Below are 17927 nucleotides of genomic sequence, written 5' to 3'. Positions count from 1 at the left end.
GGGGTAACTGAGCTTGAGCACTCTATATGTGGCGATGAATTTCTGAGACTGCATACGTATAAGACCCGTAGATCAAGTAAACTTTGGTCAAAATGGCTCCACCTCGAGCTTCTATCAAAGTTTATCGAGTCAGTCACCAGTAAGCTGAATAACAGCGATAGCACAAAGATAGCTGGAGTCTGGACATCCCCTACTCTGTACGGAGTATATGCCACTCGAACACGCCCGTCACCTTTATGGCTAATGCAGATGCTAATTTCTGCATACGTTTCAACCAATCGTATTTTCACAAGACTGGAAAAGGTTTTTAGACCCCTGAATGACAAGACAAACTGATCTCCAGAATACCGGCTGTCTGGGAGAGTTTGAAGGAACCTGCTTGGACAGTCGATCTTCACGGCGGAATCGGTACGCTTAGCCAAGTGGGTCAGCTTACGGCCTTGTTCCGTGATCCCAAGACGGTTGGCTGGTGACGCTTACTAGTAGATAGTGTCTACTAATCATAAATACTTTGTACAAGGTAGACTCGGTACATCCAACACTTTCGTAGTGCTACCGTCCTGGACGTCCCGCCGCTAGGGTTATTGAACGGGAGCCCTTGAATTTCTGTTTTTCCTTTAGTAGATTTGCTCCTTTATCGCGGTTCATGCGCCAAAAGGAAATAGAATAAAAAAAGAGGGAAAAGGACGGGCGGGCACACATGTTTCAGTTACAAGAAAAAATTTCCGCAGGATTCGCCTTTGATGATCTGTCCCAAATTCCAATATATTCGGCAAGCCACTGCTCCACCGTTAACTGTTAATCGTAGTGGTGGTAAACTTCGATAAACATTCCTCTTTTTTTTACCTTGGCATTCCCAGGTTTCCTGCAGCTTGCTTACCCGGTAGAGTCCCTAGATCTAGTTATTTTTCGCAGCATTGGCTTTCACAAGGCAAGATGTTCTTGTGCGTAAGCGATGGAGTCGGGCCCTGAAATCCAGCGAAAGTTTGGGTATAACCATGAGTATTTTTGATGCCCAAGCCGAATGTCGGCATATTCGCGACGATACCGAGTTCAGTCGAGATCCGAGTTTTTGATCCGGTCAGCGATAGATCGTATGGATAGCGGATGCTTCTCAAGCGGGCATGATGGCGCTTGAGATAGAGGTGGAATATCATATGCATGCTGGATTTCTACAAAGGCGATGGTGTGATGCATCCGACTTGCCCACCCCACGATACTTGGGAGAGTATCTAGCACTAATTATCCTCGGCTCCACGTCTCACTAGTAGTCTACCTGGAGATCGACCCTCACTCCCAAGATGAAGTTCCCCTTGCATTGGTGAATCGTCGGAAACTCATATCTCGAACCGTCATTGTTGAACAGGAAGATTACGTCTGCTTTCTTTGAATGTCTCCGATACTAGGAGTACTACTATTTTTTTTAAAAAAAAAACAAAAATAGCTATATCTTCTGGATCTAATACATCTAGTTGCCGTAGGTATCTGAGAAAACTATTCTGGTACGCCAAGAATTGCGAATATGTGCAAGGCTATCACGCTGCCCATCCATTCCGCTTCTCCAACAGACTAGCTATGCACCCCAACAGATAGCACAGTCATTGATGTGCAGGGAACTGTGAAATCATCACTCAGCCTTCTTAGAGGCTTTTGTTCTCAGCTTCATGAACAGATACACCAAACCATAAGAACTGAAAATAAAGATCACAAAAATGCCCACGTCTCTCCAGCCAAAGTAGTAGTCATTCAAATTGATGGTCTTCAAATAACCCCCTCCGCTGGTATAGGGGCAGACGCGGCATTCAGAGAGTGCTTCGGGATTGACCAGGTTGGCGTCAGACGCTTCCAGATACGAAGACAGGTAATCCAGACAGGTCATGTTGGAAGGCGGATTAAATATGGCGAACTCCGAGTCAGCACACTTCACGTTGACATCGAAGATGTTGAACACCAGGAGACTCCCAACCAGGTAAGTGAGGGGGTTCAGGTAATACATCCAGTATCTCCAAAAGGGGATAATCTGGTCGTATGGGACCAATATGCCACAGAATGAAACCATGATTCCGACAAGGAGAGGGTTGACCAGCGCCGCAAAAACAGCATTAGGAGAGTACGCTGCGACGAATTGACCGATTCCTGTATATGAGAACTCGTACAGGATGACCACAAATAAAGCGGCCCCAGCCTTTTCCGTGGCTGTTGGGAATCCGACCGTATAATACCAACAGAGAAAGTACAGCACGCCGCAGACACATAGATATGGGAACTCGGACACAATAAGGGCCGTGACAAATGCTTTCCAGGAGTACATTCTGGATTTCTTTTCCCGTGCATCGTATATACTCCGCCTTTCAATGAACAGCGGCTGGAGCTGATTCACCACGCCAGGAGCAACGAACATGAACGTGAAAATGGTGAACATGCGAAGCTGCATATCATTCACAGTATCCCCGATCTTCCAATATGAAAATCCATTGAACAGGGCCAGGCCAATATGCAGATATATCTTATTATTCACATAGTTCGTATTTCGAAAGAGTGCAATATTCATGCGGCGCAGGACAATCTTAGTTTGGTACCAGAGTGGTGTTGCATACTCGTTGTCATCAGTACTTGAGCTATGCCCTGATTCCCTCGAAGCAGAGTCTTGGATAAGCCTGTCGAGCTCAATCATTGACTGCTGATACTCTGGCGACTCTAGCCATACATGGTGCCAGTCGACATTCGAAGCTCGACCTGAGACTACGTCGATCATATGGTCTGCCGGGTTCATTTGGCTAGGACAGGGTGATCCATAGCGTTCAAAGTATTCTTTGAGCGTGCTGGCATTTTCTCCTATGTCTCCAAAGTAGACAGTTTTGCCACCGGGGGCCAACAATAAAAGGGTATCAAATTGGTAGAACAACTGGGCTGACGGCTGATGGATAGTAACCAGGATAGCTTGGCCCTGATTTGCAAGCTTTCTCAGAAATCGCATGGTATTAAAGGCAGACTGTCCATCAAGGCCCGACGTTGGCTCATCTAGAAAGATTAGGATACTAGGCTTAGCGACTAGTTCGACACCTATAGTAACACGCTTCCGTTGCTCAATGTTCAAACCGCCTGCGCTAGGTGTGCCTATAAGAGTATCCGCAATGTCTTCAAGTTCGAGAAGGTCAATGATGACATCAACATATGCGAGCTTTTCCTTTTCAGGCGTGTCGGGAGACTGCCTCAAAAGAGCCGAGAATTCTAATGCTTCTCTAACGGTCGCATAGGGCTCATGAACATCAAGTTGCTCACAATACCCAGCCGAGCGCTGGAACGACACTGATAGAGGGCGGCCGTCCACCATAATTGACCCTTCAATTTTCCCTTCTGTTTTCCTCTGGGCAAGGACATCCAATAATGTTGTCTTGCCTGCCCCCGATGCACCCATTAGAGCACCTAGCATACCAGGCTTTACCCATCCATGAACATTGTCCAATAGCACTCGGGGGCCAGACGGAGTCTTTACAGTATATTTCAGGTTCTTCCAGGTGAAGATGGAGGTATTCTTAGCCAATTGTGTCTCAGCAACCGGTGTTGCTAAGGGCGGCGAACCATCCATTTTTTCCTCACTATGGTGACCATGGCAGCACTTTTGTGGCACTTGGGACTCCTCATCGTCGCGACCCAGCTGCAGATGCTGAGCCAGTCTTTCCCTAGGAATGAGCAGCTGTGCTCCGGATTCGGAAGGGCTTTTCCACATCATGGTGGCACCGATAGTAATCGCTACATAGAAGATCCACCAAGCCCAGAGAATACCGAAGTTCCGCCATAAGTGCGTATAACTGTATGTCAGAGCACCCAGATATTGTTCCCCAGTTAACGAGGCGAATCCTGGGGCTGCACCTCTCACACCAGCGCATGATCGATATGACATACTCACATTCGCGTAGCTTTCGCCATGAGGGATCAAGTTGCCACCGGTGCAGTCGATTTCTCGATCGCGGAACTCGGTACTCATCAAGCCATCGAAAGCATACGCAACAGGGTTAAGCCAATATAGCCATCCAAACCACGGCCGCATTTGGGTGTGTTGAATTTGAAATCCTGCGTACATGGCCATAATTGTCACCACATATCCGGACACTTTGGAGGCACCATCAAATGTTCGGAAAACCGCACCGACGGCACGGAATAACGCAGTAGAGCACATCGCACATGCGAAAAGAACCACGAAATACGTGAAGAATGCACCAGCAGACATTTTCAAGCCAACCATGAAGTACAGGATGAGAGACCAGATGCTGATCTGGAAAATTGTGATAGGAATATCCGCAGCTATCTGTCCAATGCAGAACGCAGCCGGCTTGCAATATGCAAAGGCGTTGTGTTTCACTACCATGGGCCTACCAGCAAAAGAACCGACGACCTCAGACATAGCGCTCATACTGTTATAAAGGATGGACCAAAACAGAGCGCCGGACTTCAGAAAAAGCCCAGAAGTGTCGGGTTTCACCTGATAATACATTGAGCCGGCCACCAAGGCTTGTATCAAGGTCGAGCCTTGCTTCATGGCAAACGTCTTCTTATCACCGAGCAGCACCTGATATTGTCGAATAATGCAAGCACGTACTTGCGCCGCAAAGTGGACAGTGTTTGCGCTTCTTGGATGGTGCTTTTCCAGAGCGACAGACTCTTGAAAATCTTTGGTACGTTGCTGCGACAGTTCGCTAGTAGGATAGTCGTATTCAGAGGTCATCTGACCTTTTATACTAGAGTTGCGGTAGGATGTGACAATACCTTCAGCATTCCGGGGAAATATGGATTCATATCCGGAACGAATTCGACGTTCTAGAGGAACTGTCACACTGGTCAGATAATCTCCAATGTTGGCACCCTCGCTGCATTCGAATCCAAGGGACTCCATGAATTGTTGTGCTTGGCTAGCAGGCCCATAATATATCTGTCTCCCCTCATCTAAAACAAGCACTTTGTCGAAAAGGCGGAAAATATCATTTCCTGCCTGATATAGTGTTGCAATAATAGAGGTGCCATATACATCCGCCATCGCACGCATCATCTTTGCCCAGTCCAATGCACTCGCCGCATCTAGACCTCTAGTACTATTGTCCCAACAGGAGACAGACGCGCCAGATGCGAGGCATTCCAGAATTGAGACACGCTTTCGTTCCCCCCCGGAAACGCCACGAACATATTCATTGCCCACTTTCGTTTCTGCCGTGTGAGGTATATGGAGACTCTCCAAGAGAAGCTCTTTCATCTCTGCACGATACGCCTCTGCATTAGCAGCATCCCCAGGGAGGTGAGCAGGTACCTTCAGACGAGTCGCAAAATCCAGAGTTTGTCCCACAGTCAACGTGGGAAAGAAGATCTCTTCTTCTGTATTCATAATGATTTGACCTGCGTAATTCTTCGCAGCCTCCTCATGGCGCATACTACCATACCACACGTCACCCTCTATTTCTTCGTAGCCTGTCCTTTGATTGGCAAGCATCTTCAACAGTGTTGTACATCCGGATCCAGGGCGGCCGAGAACCAGTAACATCTCCCCAGGTTTAACGCATCCATGACTCTGATGAAGTATTGTTTTCAGCGGCATGCCTTGTCGGCGTTGCTGTAGACGACGAAGGATGTTGAACTGCGAAAAGACATTCTCATTAATTGTGGCTTCGGCGCTTTTTGCTTTCACAGTCAAGTCATTCCAGGTGACGCCGAGTCGTCGAGGTTTGTACCCGGATTGTAAACTTCGCTGCAAAATCTCTTCAAATTTAGAAACCAAAGGACTAATGTCGGCCTCGGTCATAGAAAGCTTGTGTTCCTCGGCAGGCCAACCTGTGGTTGAAGATGTAGTAGTCGAACTTTCCATGGCTAGAAGCGGCCGTATAATATTCCAGAACGCTCAAGATAGGCCGTACATTACTAATATGAGGATATCTGGAATATACAAGAGTTGAATACTCGATGAACGTGAAAAGAAAGAGAGAGAAGAACAAGGCACCAAAATAGCCTGTTTAAATGCTCCATTCTGGTTTTGGCGCCTGGCCCACATCCTTACAAATTGTCAGTAAAAGCTAGCCACCCAATTCCGATAAATGGGTCCAATAGGTAAAAGAAATGCTATGGATATCGCACTAAGATGCCTAACGAACAATGTGGGATAGGACATATTGGTTACTCGGATTGTGAGTCGGACTTTCGGACAGTCGCAGTCGGATCCACCAACAGCCAAGCGATTTGGCGAGTGACTAGTGAACGCGCACCGATGCCAGTATACTGGCGCAACATCTGCATGGTTAATATATGCAACTGGGTCTTTCAATGGCATCCTCTGCTATTATATGACCGGTTCTCTTTCGTCCCCTCTTACCTGATGGATGTATGTTACTAGAAGACATTCCAAATGAAGATAAGTTTCTTATAGAACGAAGATGGCTAAACCTATATAGGAAGGCGGTCCACGATGGAACAACCCTCGGAACAAGCCTTTTCTAGGACTAGTCCTGCATGAAGATAATCCGAATTTCCGATCACGTTTCCCCAGCATAATTAATTTCCGAGTTTCCCGAAATGCCGAAAGCATTGGAGACGGTAAACTGGAATTTCTTTCCCTAGGATATTATATTCTCTTCAGGTAAAGCTATAGAAGTCAGCTGACACCTAATGGCCGAAACGCCCAGTATTTCACCCTTGGCAGCACTCCGCAAACTCCCAGCTGTAAGCATCGCTATATATCTCTGCCGCTTTGCTGTACCCACACCATCGATGATATGCTCGCGAGGTGTACAAATGAATTGATGCACTAACGAATACTTTTGTCCTCTCCGTTGTACTTTAGTGTGACCTATGCCACGCAAGAAAGGTACTTAGCGTCCCCAACCACTACTGGTAGTCGACTGCAATAGCTGTGACCATCAATGTCAATGAGAATACGTATAATGTGTCTGACGCTAACTGTCGGAGATAGGTTAAATGTGACCGGCAGCCACAGTGTCAGGGCTGTACGAGTGCGCAAGTGCCATGTATTCGTGCGAGACCCAAGCAGACTCGCCGCACTAAAGTCTCACGGTACGCGTGGCAATGCAATAGCTACAGAGACTTTTCTGACCCACTGTGTCGTACAGTTCTCGAGGGCTTGGGAACCCTAACCAGAGAAGTAGAAATGGGGGCATTGACGAGCTACCTTGTAGGAGTCCGCCTAATCTGGGGATCAGCCTAGGTGGACAGGATACTTCTCGAGGGCCATCTTCAAGCGCCTCAGAAGGAACCAGACGATTGAGACACAAAACGAATCTGGCCGTTGAAGCCGTCCGCTCTCCTGCGTATGTATATCAAGCAAACGAAGTCAATATAATCCGACGCGAACTAGACTCGATTCCATCCCTTTCCACAAGCCGTAGGCATGTGTTGGAGTCCGCCCTATCTTTGATTAGCGACTTCAGCAATCCCTCACATTCAGTCGAAAGCTCAAGCTATGACCAAGTACAAGATGGTGATACACCAGATAATGTGGGGCTTTCAGAATTGTTCTTCATGATGATGAATCGTATGTACCCTGCCCTAAGCCTTTTTAGCCCTGCACTCTAAGTTTATCCAGCTTGTCCCGATTATTCCACGCCATGGAAACTTCACTGGCCCGATCACATATCTCTCGAGAGGTTTGAAACTATGTGTCTGGCGGTTGTGAATAGTCAGGCGACCGGCCAGATAGCATCTCAGTATAAGGTCTGTATATTTGCAAGAGCAGTAACCTACATTAACAGATGGCTGCGTATCTGTACGTCCAGCGACCTGGCACAAGCTCTAGAAGCTTCGAAGAAAAAGTATATAACAGCTGCCCTTCGGTCAATTCGCGAACTTGATATTCTGCACAAACCAAGCCTATTGATGCTTCAGTCTTTGCTTTCGGCAGTGAGTATAACCTATGCTACGAATTCCGGTGCGTCAATTTATCTATGGTTACATTTTTGACAATCCAGGATTGGGTGCTAGGTCAACTTGATGCAAACTTTGGGTGATACAACGCAAGCTTGGACCTTAACGGCGTTTGCGTCGAGACTCCTTGTAGCACTAGGTTATCATAGCATGGATTCAAGGATGCTTGAAGAGTGTGACAGGTCTCATGACATCCGTCGTTGTATACGATGGTGCTACTACTTTGATAAGGTTCTGAGCATGCTTCTGGTGCGACCACCATCCTTGCCAGCGCTAAGTGTTGAGCCAACCTCTTTACTTCTGTCAAGACAAGCAGACCCGTTAGATATGAAAGCCAATATCTTGATCAAGCTGGCACATGTGCTGGATGGTGCCCTGTCTGTGCTAACACCAGGTGATGGAATCCCTGACAACCAGGCCCTGGGGGCTATTACCCGCTTAGAAGCCGAATTGCAAGACATATGGGAGGAGCTGTGTGAGGTATGTATCCACCTTCTTCTTCCCACCAGCCATCCTCACACCGTTCAGGCAAGAGCAAACTCGAGCGGCACATTGGAACTGCGCTTGGAATGGGATGCAGTGGACTTTACCTATCATTCTATCATAACAACAGTCTTGCGACTCAATTCGGTTTCCTTACATGATCATCGTGTGCGTGAACGCTGTTTATCTCATGCTCGCAGAGCACTACGATCTATGAATGTGCTTCAATATCATATCTTGCGAGGTGAACAAGTTTACCATGATTTTGTGTTCTGGTATGGATGTGTCATTCACTCACTGAGAGAGACATATGGGAGATTGGCGGCTAATCTATGCTATATATAGGACTGTGCTTCTCTACCCACTTACGCCTTTTTTTATCATTTTTTGCAATGTCATTGCAACGTCCAATCGCGAGGATTATAATCTCCTAACCCAAATAACAGCGGCCTTATCCCGCATCAAGGAGTATAACCCTTCTATACTCCGATTACACGGGCTATTTTCCCAGTTCACAGCCTTTTGCGATCAGCTTTATGAAACCATCGCTCAGGACGCTTCACAGCAGCATGAGCAAACCACAGAGGCAATCAGAAGCCAGCCCACTGAAGTTACTGCATCTAATGACGCTAACGTATCAGTGTATCCCCAGCTTCATGAGTCAATTACCGCAAGGGCACACCGCAGTGATAGCACTCAACTAGGAAGCTCAGAGCAACAGGTGTTGTATTCGCAAGCACTCGAGGCTGGAGGCTATCTCAGCAAACGTCGTCAATGTGGGATGATGGACTTATGTGGGAGCTTTTCAATATCCAGCCAACGGTTGAATGGTTCGATGCGGGGTACAAAGATAGTGCGACTGGGATATAATATAGTATTATAATGAATCCACGCCAATCTTGCGACGCGTATCAAGCCAGGACTGCATGAATGCCAAGAGCATACGGAGTAGATGTTTTTAGCAGTGGTTTCCACGAAGAAATTTATCAAATATCTATTATCGAGGCACATTTCCAGATACATTTCCAAAGGGAGCACCATTATATAAGTACTGAATTATCGCGTCCCTGAATTTAGGTTTACAGGGTATAGAAGTGGGCACAGGGAACACACTTTTGACATACAGAGAGATATACCAAGATAGCTTCATGATATTGTACCTAGCCAATAGTTCTAATACCCATTCTTCTGGTCATCAGCGATCTAGGAGGAGCGTGGAAGAAGCTATACGCAAGCATAATACATCCATTCATTGTGCATTAATATTGACAACCCGATCACCTACTTCTAGGGACCATATATGATAGCGAATACATCTAGGCAGCATCTACATAACACTTCCACTATGACCATGTGGCCCTCTTTTCCCCAGCGCGATATGCTCACAATCCTCATGGGTTACTGAGATATGTACGCTTTTGACGATTGCGTTACTACCACCTCGCGCTCCTGAGGCCAAGGGTATGGCGGGCCCATCATCGAAGCCAGTGGATGACGTGCTGGGCTCCTGCGCCTGTCGAGACCATCTCCCTGACCTCACTTTTGACTGCCGACTGTTATCGTTATCGCTAATGCCCAGTGCCTTTGAAGCATCTTCGGTATATGCGAGCCCCTGCTCATCTTCATAGACTGCCACGAACATCTTTAGCGATGAAACGGTAAGCACGAGAACGCTAACGCCGACATGGATTTGGGCGACTGTCGTCGCATACGTTCCGGTAAGAGTTGGATCAGTTGATTGGACCTGTTTCTGGATAAAGTAAAGATGGACCGCAGAGAGAGGAATGAGGCTAAAGAAGTGTATAGTTCGGGTCAGCTGCGAGTGTTGGTAGGAAGAGACGTGATACATACATAATGCGGAAGCTGAGAATGGCAAAGACAACAAATTTCTTTAAAGGAGAAATCTGAACCTTATAGATAATTCCCACTGGATAAGCCAGGATGAATGCTTCGAGCACGATATCTAAGGCGCAGACAGCCTTCCAACGTGGCAGCTATAACTCACAAGTCAGGTCGATGATAATCGGAGTGATTATCACAGCAATATAAAGTAGAACTATGGTTACTAACGAGACCAACGCAATGATTATCAATATCTTTCCACGGGCTCTTACTGCAACGAGCCCCCATAACAGCCATTGTGAGAACGGTCCACACCGAACAAGCAGCGAGGATGACATTGTTCGCACGCATAGAGCGACGGATGGAGAGGTTCCGATAAAATACTGCCGAGCAAACTTTCGATAGGCCGATGACAAGGACATAGAACAGGTCCGCTACATAAACCGTCTGGATATTAGTGAGTATCAATACGTAGTTTCATAATATCTTTAAATCGACACACCTTCAACATGGGTATGAAATCCTTGTCCAAAACCATATCTCGTGTTTTGCCCCATCCATAGTGAACCGAGGCTAGAGTAACCGAGACTTGTACGCATGCACATATCTGTTGGGAACTGCGTGAGCGACCTATTCTATCTGATGTAGGGCACAGAAATCGGGGGCAAGGATTTCTTTCCACGACACATACCACTACGGCGAGAAGTACGTAATCCTCACTCAGCATGAACGATCTTTTTGAAGCAGCGAATGCACGGATCGAAAAAGAGGCCAGGGCTAGGAACAAAGCTAGCGAGGTAATCACGACAAGTAAACCACTGTGATCATAGTGATTGTCCGCTGCCAGGGGAGGAGTAATCCTGGATAGGAGCGGACTAGATCGAGCTGGCATTGTACTCGGCAAGTTGAATAAGATTTATGTAACGACGTTAAGGTCGACGTAGTATCCTGATATATTCTGGTTAAGGTTGGCCCCTCCTAGGGCCCAGCTGGAGGACAAGAATGGCATGGAAGCACGAGATTTTATCTGCTGACACGGATAGAATTCGTTTCTTTTTCTATCTTACGGCATAATATGACATACAAGGACTCCGAGCTTCCACCGCATATTGTCCCTATCACGTCGACAGCGCACAGACTGTGGTTCACGAGTCGTGCACACGCGTGCGCCCGGTACACTAGTTACCAACCAACTTTTCTTTGCATGATTGGTAGAAGGATACGATCGCCAATATTAGGCCATTTTGGCCCAGAGTGATAAAGTTACGAAGGATTTAATCCGCGGTCGATCATCTCCAACCCCGGCCTTATTCTCGAGCTACTATCGGTATGGGTAGCAAACAAGTCGAACATCACTGGACACCCACGTAGGACAACGTCATTAGGCTAGATTCCAATACGGCTAGTCGTTGATAATAAGTACGAGACTATCTTATTTGCCTTTTTCTCTTTTTATTGGTATTATTAGTGGGCAGCGCCAATATGCCTCCTGTTGTCTTGGCGAGGGCATGTAAGAAACGGCGAAGGAGAGGAGCGGTCCGAACGGAGAATACACTAGAGATATTGCTCTTTGGGATTGTTCTTCTCGAGCATTGAATATTTATCCAGATCTATTGGTGGACAAAAGCTGGAGAACCCCTTTCAATCTAGTGGAACTTGCATTGGTTGCGAAACACCATGGTTCCATCATTGACTCTGGAAGAAAATTAGGGTTTGGTCCGGTCAGCCAAGAATTGGCTTACTATATTTACCATGACTCCCTTGCCCTGAATTTTCCTCGCAACCGGAAGATAGGAGAAATGCATGCAATTATACCCTCTTCAGTCAGATCCCTCGTATTGCGGTTCGGTATGTCGCACAGGGTAGGCAAGCATGCAGGCTGAGTGGCCGGGATGACCCTACTTTTATCCTTCTGGCTCGAGGGATCTCTAAAACAATGAACAAAAGTGCTTCATCGGACTTGGGCATGTCAGGAGCCGAAGGGGGAAAGGGGTAACTCAACGTGGACACCTCCTTGTTGCAGCACAATCGGTGGTTTTGAGAGGATTGATATTCACCGAGGCATTCTTCCATGAGGTTGGACAGCCCGTGAAGTGTGACGGCAAACATACAAACAAACAGACATACACATGCTTCTTTCCGGTGTTACTGCACTCTTACTCCATCTCCTTCTCATTCCTCTTTGCGGTTCGTGTCCCGATATCGCCGACTGTGACAGGTAGCATGCCACAACACCTCAGCCCTTCAGTACTTTCTTTCTTTCTACTTGACTTGGCTTAGCTACTATTTCCGTCCTCAAGGATGGCAACTGCCACTGAATTTGCCCCTATCACACCAAAGCCGGGGAACCTTATTTCGGCTGCTGCGTCTCAGAATATTGACATGGAAGAAAATACTAAGAATGGCGAAGAAATGGGTACCGGGTTTGACCAGAGCGACATGACGCGCATGGGTAAAATCCAGGAACTCAAGGTATGCTGTCGGCGTTTATCAGATAGCCAGATATGATGGATTAAACATTGACGATGGATGCTACTGCAGAGAAATCTTCGCCCTCTGGCTGCTCTGAGCTTTGCATCGGTACTCCAGGCTACCTGGGAATTTCTGCTGATGTGCGGGATTCCTTTCAGGTCTCCCAATGATGAAATTCAGCTGACAAAACCGAGCACCAAATAGAGGCAACACTGAAGCGCTCGTGAACGGCGGCAGGGCCGGTTTATTCTGGACTTACATGTGGACCTTTGCTGGATTCGGACTGATTATTCTGACAATGTCAGAAATGGCATCAATGCAAGTGAAACTACAGCCTCATTTGGTTGGTATCTGGATCGCGCCTGGACTGACAAATGTGGAAAACGTAGGTCTCCAACCTCTGGTGGCCAGTATCACTGGATTTCCGAACTTGCATCTCCCCGCTATCAACGCGTTTTGAGCTATATCACTGGCTGGATGTCGGTACTCGCGTGGCAAGCTGGCGCAGCGTCGGGGTCATTTCTGACCGGCACCATCATACAAGGGTTAATTAGTGTGAAAGACCCAAGCTATGAGACAGAGAATTGGCAGGGCACACTGTTCGTTTTTGCCATGATCCTAGTCATCTACTTTTTCAATGTCTACGCGGCCAGTTGGATGCCCCGTATTCAAAACCTACTGTTGGCATTGCACATTCTTTGCTTTGTGGTAGTCATAACCGTCCTGTGGGCCATGGCCCCACGGCAACCTGCGAGTGTCGTATTCCTGGAATTTAGTAACACTGGCGGGTGGTCCAGCATGGGATTGGCCCTAATGGTTGGTCAGATCTCTGCTATTTACGCCGGGCTCAGCACCGATGCCACGGCGCACATGTCCGAGGAAGTTCGCGATGCCGGTAGATACGTGCCGATCGCTATGGTCTGGGGCTTCTTTACCAATGGCGCCATGGCTGTTGTTCTGGTAATTACCTATCTTTTCGCCATGCCATCCCTGGAAGATGCCCTTCAGGATCCAACTGGCTTCCCCTTCATCTATGTTTTCAAGAATGCAGTTGGGACTGCTGGAGTTAACGGTCTCACGGCTATCATCCTCATCCCAGTCATTTTCAGCAATATCCTCTTCAATGCATCAACAGCGCGCCAAACCTACGCCTTCGCTCGTGACAAAGGCTTGCCGTTTGCCAAGTGGATCTGCAAGGTCAATCCGAAGCGGAGGCTTCCCGTGAATGCCATTGGATTATCTTGTGTTATCAGTGGTCTTCTAGCCTTGATCAACATCGGTTCTGACACAGCGTTTCATGCGATCATTTCCCTTAATGTTGCAGCACTTATGTGGACATATGTCGTTTCCATCGGCTGTTTACTATACCGCAGACTATCCTGTCCAGAAACACTGCCTCCACAGCGCTGGAGCATGGGGAAATATGGAATTTGGGTGAACGCAGCAGCCCTGGTATATGTAGTATCTGCCTTCTTCTTCTCCTTTTGGCCCAGAAGTACTCCTGTCACTCGCACCACTTTCAACTGGAGCGTGGTCATATTTTCGGCCGTTTTCATCATCAGTGTGGTGATGTACATTATCAAGGGACAAAAGGAATATGCGGGACCGGTGATGTCTGTGAAACGCGACGGGATACCGCAGGCCCGGGTCAACCGACATAGCATTCGCCGAGAGATTTAGCTTTTGGAGACAAGTCAACCTACGTCTATTGCTTGCTTCTTTCATTGAATTTCTAAATCCTTAGGTCAGCGGCCTACCTCAGAGGCATTCTCCATGTTGCCGGCCAACTATGAATAATAATGCCTCGGTTAATTAAGTATCGCAAATCAAGACCTAAAAGACTGTAGTCGAAATGATGACGGTCGATGTTCCTGTGAGGAACACATGAACTACGTAATTATCCCTCTGAAATACGTAGATATCCATGTTACAGTATCATGTCGCCTTTCTTTCCTTCCTTTTTGAGTGTGTGAAGCTGGCTCAGCTTGACTCCTGGGTCATGAATGATCACTCCACGATGTAGAACATTGGTTACATCATAAATTGCACTAGTTCTAGAGAGCCAAAGAAGAAAAAGGGAATATGGGTAATAATCGGTGATTCCATATGTAGAGAAAAGAGTTAATTGATCTTTCAGGGCATCGAGTGAATTCCAATAAGTTATCTACTCAATATCAAGATGATATCTCGAGACGGGCAGTCACACCACCTCATACCTTGGATAACCATGACGAAAAGACTGCTCTATGGTTGGCATGAGGTAACCGTGGGCTCATCACCGGTATAGTGATATAGAAGACCCAAGTCTTCTACACAAATTTCGTCATCATTTGGAGATGCAGGAGCCCTTTAAAAAGCTCCCGTTACTCCCTTGCAAACAGATTTCTCAGCTTCCATAGCCATCGTACCAGTCACGATGTCCTTGATATTCGTGGTCATCCTTTGGTATGTGGGACTCAGTTCTGCACTCGCCATTCGCCAATCCTGCCATGTTCAGGATGTAACCCATACCTTCTACGGATTTCCCGACAATGATCCCCCCGGCTCTGCGATCGCGTATGATTGCGGCCGTGGTCTGACGGCTGGGGGAGTTGGAACCTTCAACGACCCCTTAACCTTCGCCTCAGCCCCGGGCGAGTTTCAGATCTGCGAAATCATCTATGATCCCTATCTGCGCAAGTATCTTCGCATGGAGGATTACTGTGACTCCTGTAATCGGAACTGGGCCAACAAGGTCTGGCATATCGATATATGGACAGGGTCCATTACTGTCAATGGAGGAAATGATCAGCTCGATTGTGAAAACAAGTTGACTCCGACACCGCAACACAAGCCTATCATTAGAGGGCCGGGGCCTAATCTACCCGTGGACAGTAGGCTCTTCTTTGTTACAAATGGTCTTTTGTCGGGGCGTTATATACTGACTGAATATAGGTACACCCCTCTATGTTATGTCCGTTTGCAGCGCTGGAAGCGTATTTCATAGTTATGATGCTCAGAGCTTTTGTTAGATGTCGTCGCATTGGAAGAAGCCCTACCGATGTGAAAGCCTTTTGACAACATCTTTACTATACAATCGCTGGAGAAGTTCATGTTTCTTGCTTCTGTGGGTATTGTTGGCATTTTTCTGCCAATACTCTGCTACTCTGTCCGAGCAGATTCCCAATATTACTCGTCTTTGATGGACGGTGGGGACGCCGATTTGAGGAACCCCCTATTTGTAGCAGAAACGACCTCTGTTAATGTTATAGGAAGGGGTAATAGGTCTTAAATAGCACATTCTAGATAAGACATGAGAAGACAACTCCAACAAAATCTTTCCTTCTGTTACCATAAATAATTGCTTCCAACGCGAAGGCAATAATCTGGTAGCATGTCGAAATTCGAAGCTAGGATGATCTCATTCTGTAGGAGTCTTATAGTTATCACCTTCTGGAACCATCATACATTTGTATCGCGTTTAGAGTGGTCATGCCATGATCATTATGTCGGCAGGACCTGTGGAATATGACGCTCGGGTGATCACTACTGACCATTGACCCTTTTTTCCTGTGGGGAATGTTAATCACGGCCTTCCTCAAGGGATGAACTAAGAAAAGATTTCATGGAAAGATTCACAGTACTCTTTGTTTGAACTTCCGATCTGGTATAGCTGCAGTTCCATCTTTTAGCGCGTTTCTTTGATTGATTGAATGCTTCGCCTTCCCGATGGGGCCCGGGCAACCCAAACCCTATCTCACGACCCTTATCAATAAGCAAGCCCGCAATTGAATCCTCAATCGATATACTCCACGAATAACCGTTCGGCCTGATACTGCGATTATGGTCTGCTCAATATTCACGCCATTGATACCCAATAATGGAAAAATGATGGTGGATTGGTTTACATCACCAACAGCAACCCTATATAAATCCTGCTACCCGTATAACTCCCATTTAACACATCTGAAGTTGTACGATAACGTTTCACAAGAAAAGAAGAGAAAATGAAGATCCACCAGCTGGTCTTCTTCTCCCTCGTTGCGCTTGCTACTTCTGCGCCTGTTCCTGAAGAGGATAAGCGCAGTAGCATTCTAGATGGTATTTGAGCTCTTCTCCCCTGTATGTTCAATTTTCATTAATTCTAACCACCGTGGCCGCAGGCTACGTGTCAGCCGGTGATATGGACATTCCCCACGCCTCCAAACCCGAGCCCACCAAAGAGCAAGACAGGATGTACAACGGAATCTGGATACCTCATACCATAGATTGGAGATTCCCGCCTCGTGCAACCCGGTCTGAAACTGAAACAGACTTGTCATCTGGTGGCGCCGAGGAAACCAGAGACGATAATGAGGACCAATGAGACTGGCTCTGGATTAATAGGCGAGCACCTAGGGGTACTCCTGTGGAGCATACAACGCATCTTTCAAGAGAAGACGGATGCACAATGTCGACCGGGATGTTATGTGGCTTGTGTGAACATTGTTGCAGGAGGTATACCTCGTCTGAAAGAATGGTGACAATCCTTCCAGGGACGGCTTCTCATTCCAGAAACTGCCCTTCTGTCATTGTGTTACGATGGAAATGAGCTCATAATTTAGGGGAGATCTTAATACGATATCTTTGTTCCCCTCAAATTGCTCATTTGATGTGTGTAATGGATAGATAATACCATGAGCTATAGTTTCTTGTCTTTATTCTCGAACGAGGACCTGACCCACCAAGCTTTTCTTTCTATAGTGGCTTTCGAAACGACTTCCAAACCTTGGCCAATTTGCCTCGAGGGGCAAATATCCATGCATAGTGTTTTCAATAAGGAGTATGTCTTGCAGATCTGTACGACATAGCCCACGAGTAATCTGTATCTACTCAGCTTGAAAAAGCTTCTCAAAATCTCCAGGATCAAGCCACTAAGCCAATGGTCGTACTTACCTCCTGAGATGACAGACGACAACCAACCACACTGGCGTCTCTCCTTGTGCAACCGTGCCACATAATATCGCAACAAGCGCCGCTACACCTGAGCTATCAAATAACCCAGGTCTAGATCCATCTTCTGTTACTCGATTTCAAGTAACTTTATTCAAAACAACGATGAGACTACTCCGAAGCGCCTAACATGAAAAGGGGTGTGTTTCAGGCAGGACTCTTTATCCTTTACCCCCCATAAGCACTCAATGAAAGTTACGTGTATAAGTACCGGCGAAGTTTTCACCATCTTGACGACC

General features: G+C 46.9%; 5 protein-coding genes across 5 annotated transcripts; 3 read left to right on the top strand and 2 right to left on the bottom strand.

The window, feature by feature from the left end:
* Positions 1–1627: 1627 nt before the first annotated feature.
* ANOM_000830 (ABC drug exporter AtrF) lies at positions 1628–5854 on the bottom strand (the record flags this gene model as incomplete). Its single annotated transcript, XM_015546088.1, has 1 exon — positions 1628–5854. The coding sequence occupies one exon, from the start codon at positions 5852–5854 to the stop codon at positions 1628–1630; it is 4227 nt and encodes a 1408-aa protein (XP_015412015.1).
* A 2228-nt stretch (positions 5855–8082) lies between these two features.
* On the top strand, positions 8083–9286 carry ANOM_000829 (fungal specific transcription factor domain-containing protein; the record flags this gene model as incomplete). The annotated part of the gene is made up of 3 exons (XM_015546087.1): positions 8083–8400; positions 8449–8678; positions 8749–9286. 3 exons carry the CDS (start codon positions 8083–8085, stop codon positions 9284–9286), a joined length of 1086 nt encoding a protein of 361 aa, XP_015411955.1.
* Positions 9287–9730: 444 nt separating this feature from the next.
* On the bottom strand, positions 9731–11137 carry ANOM_000828 (uncharacterized protein; the record flags this gene model as incomplete). Its single annotated transcript, XM_015546086.1, has 5 exons — positions 9731–10193; positions 10255–10397; positions 10474–10692; positions 10748–10852; positions 10937–11137. 5 exons carry the CDS (start codon positions 11135–11137, stop codon positions 9731–9733), a joined length of 1131 nt encoding a protein of 376 aa, XP_015411956.1.
* Positions 11138–12546: 1409 nt separating this feature from the next.
* ANOM_000827 (putative GABA permease) lies at positions 12547–14397 on the top strand (the record flags this gene model as incomplete). Its single annotated transcript, XM_015546085.1, has 4 exons — positions 12547–12717; positions 12787–12857; positions 12922–12978; positions 13023–14397. The coding sequence occupies 4 exons, from the start codon at positions 12547–12549 to the stop codon at positions 14395–14397; spliced, it is 1674 nt and encodes a 557-aa protein (XP_015411949.1).
* A 736-nt stretch (positions 14398–15133) lies between these two features.
* On the top strand, positions 15134–17062 carry ANOM_000826 (uncharacterized protein; the record flags this gene model as incomplete). Its single annotated transcript, XM_015546084.1, has 4 exons — positions 15134–15590; positions 15652–15670; positions 16691–16797; positions 16860–17062. The coding sequence occupies 4 exons, from the start codon at positions 15134–15136 to the stop codon at positions 17060–17062; spliced, it is 786 nt and encodes a 261-aa protein (XP_015411950.1).
* Between the last annotated feature and the right edge of the window lie 865 nt (positions 17063–17927).

The sequence above is a fragment of the Aspergillus nomiae genome (genome assembly GCF_001204775.2).
Source record: "Aspergillus nomiae NRRL 13137 chromosome Unknown contig00006, whole genome shotgun sequence".
NCBI classification, from domain to species: Eukaryota; Fungi; Ascomycota; class Eurotiomycetes; order Eurotiales; family Aspergillaceae; genus Aspergillus; species Aspergillus nomiae.
The sequence above is the reverse complement of the archived record's forward strand: the minus strand, read 5'-3'. Positions and strand labels throughout refer to the sequence as shown.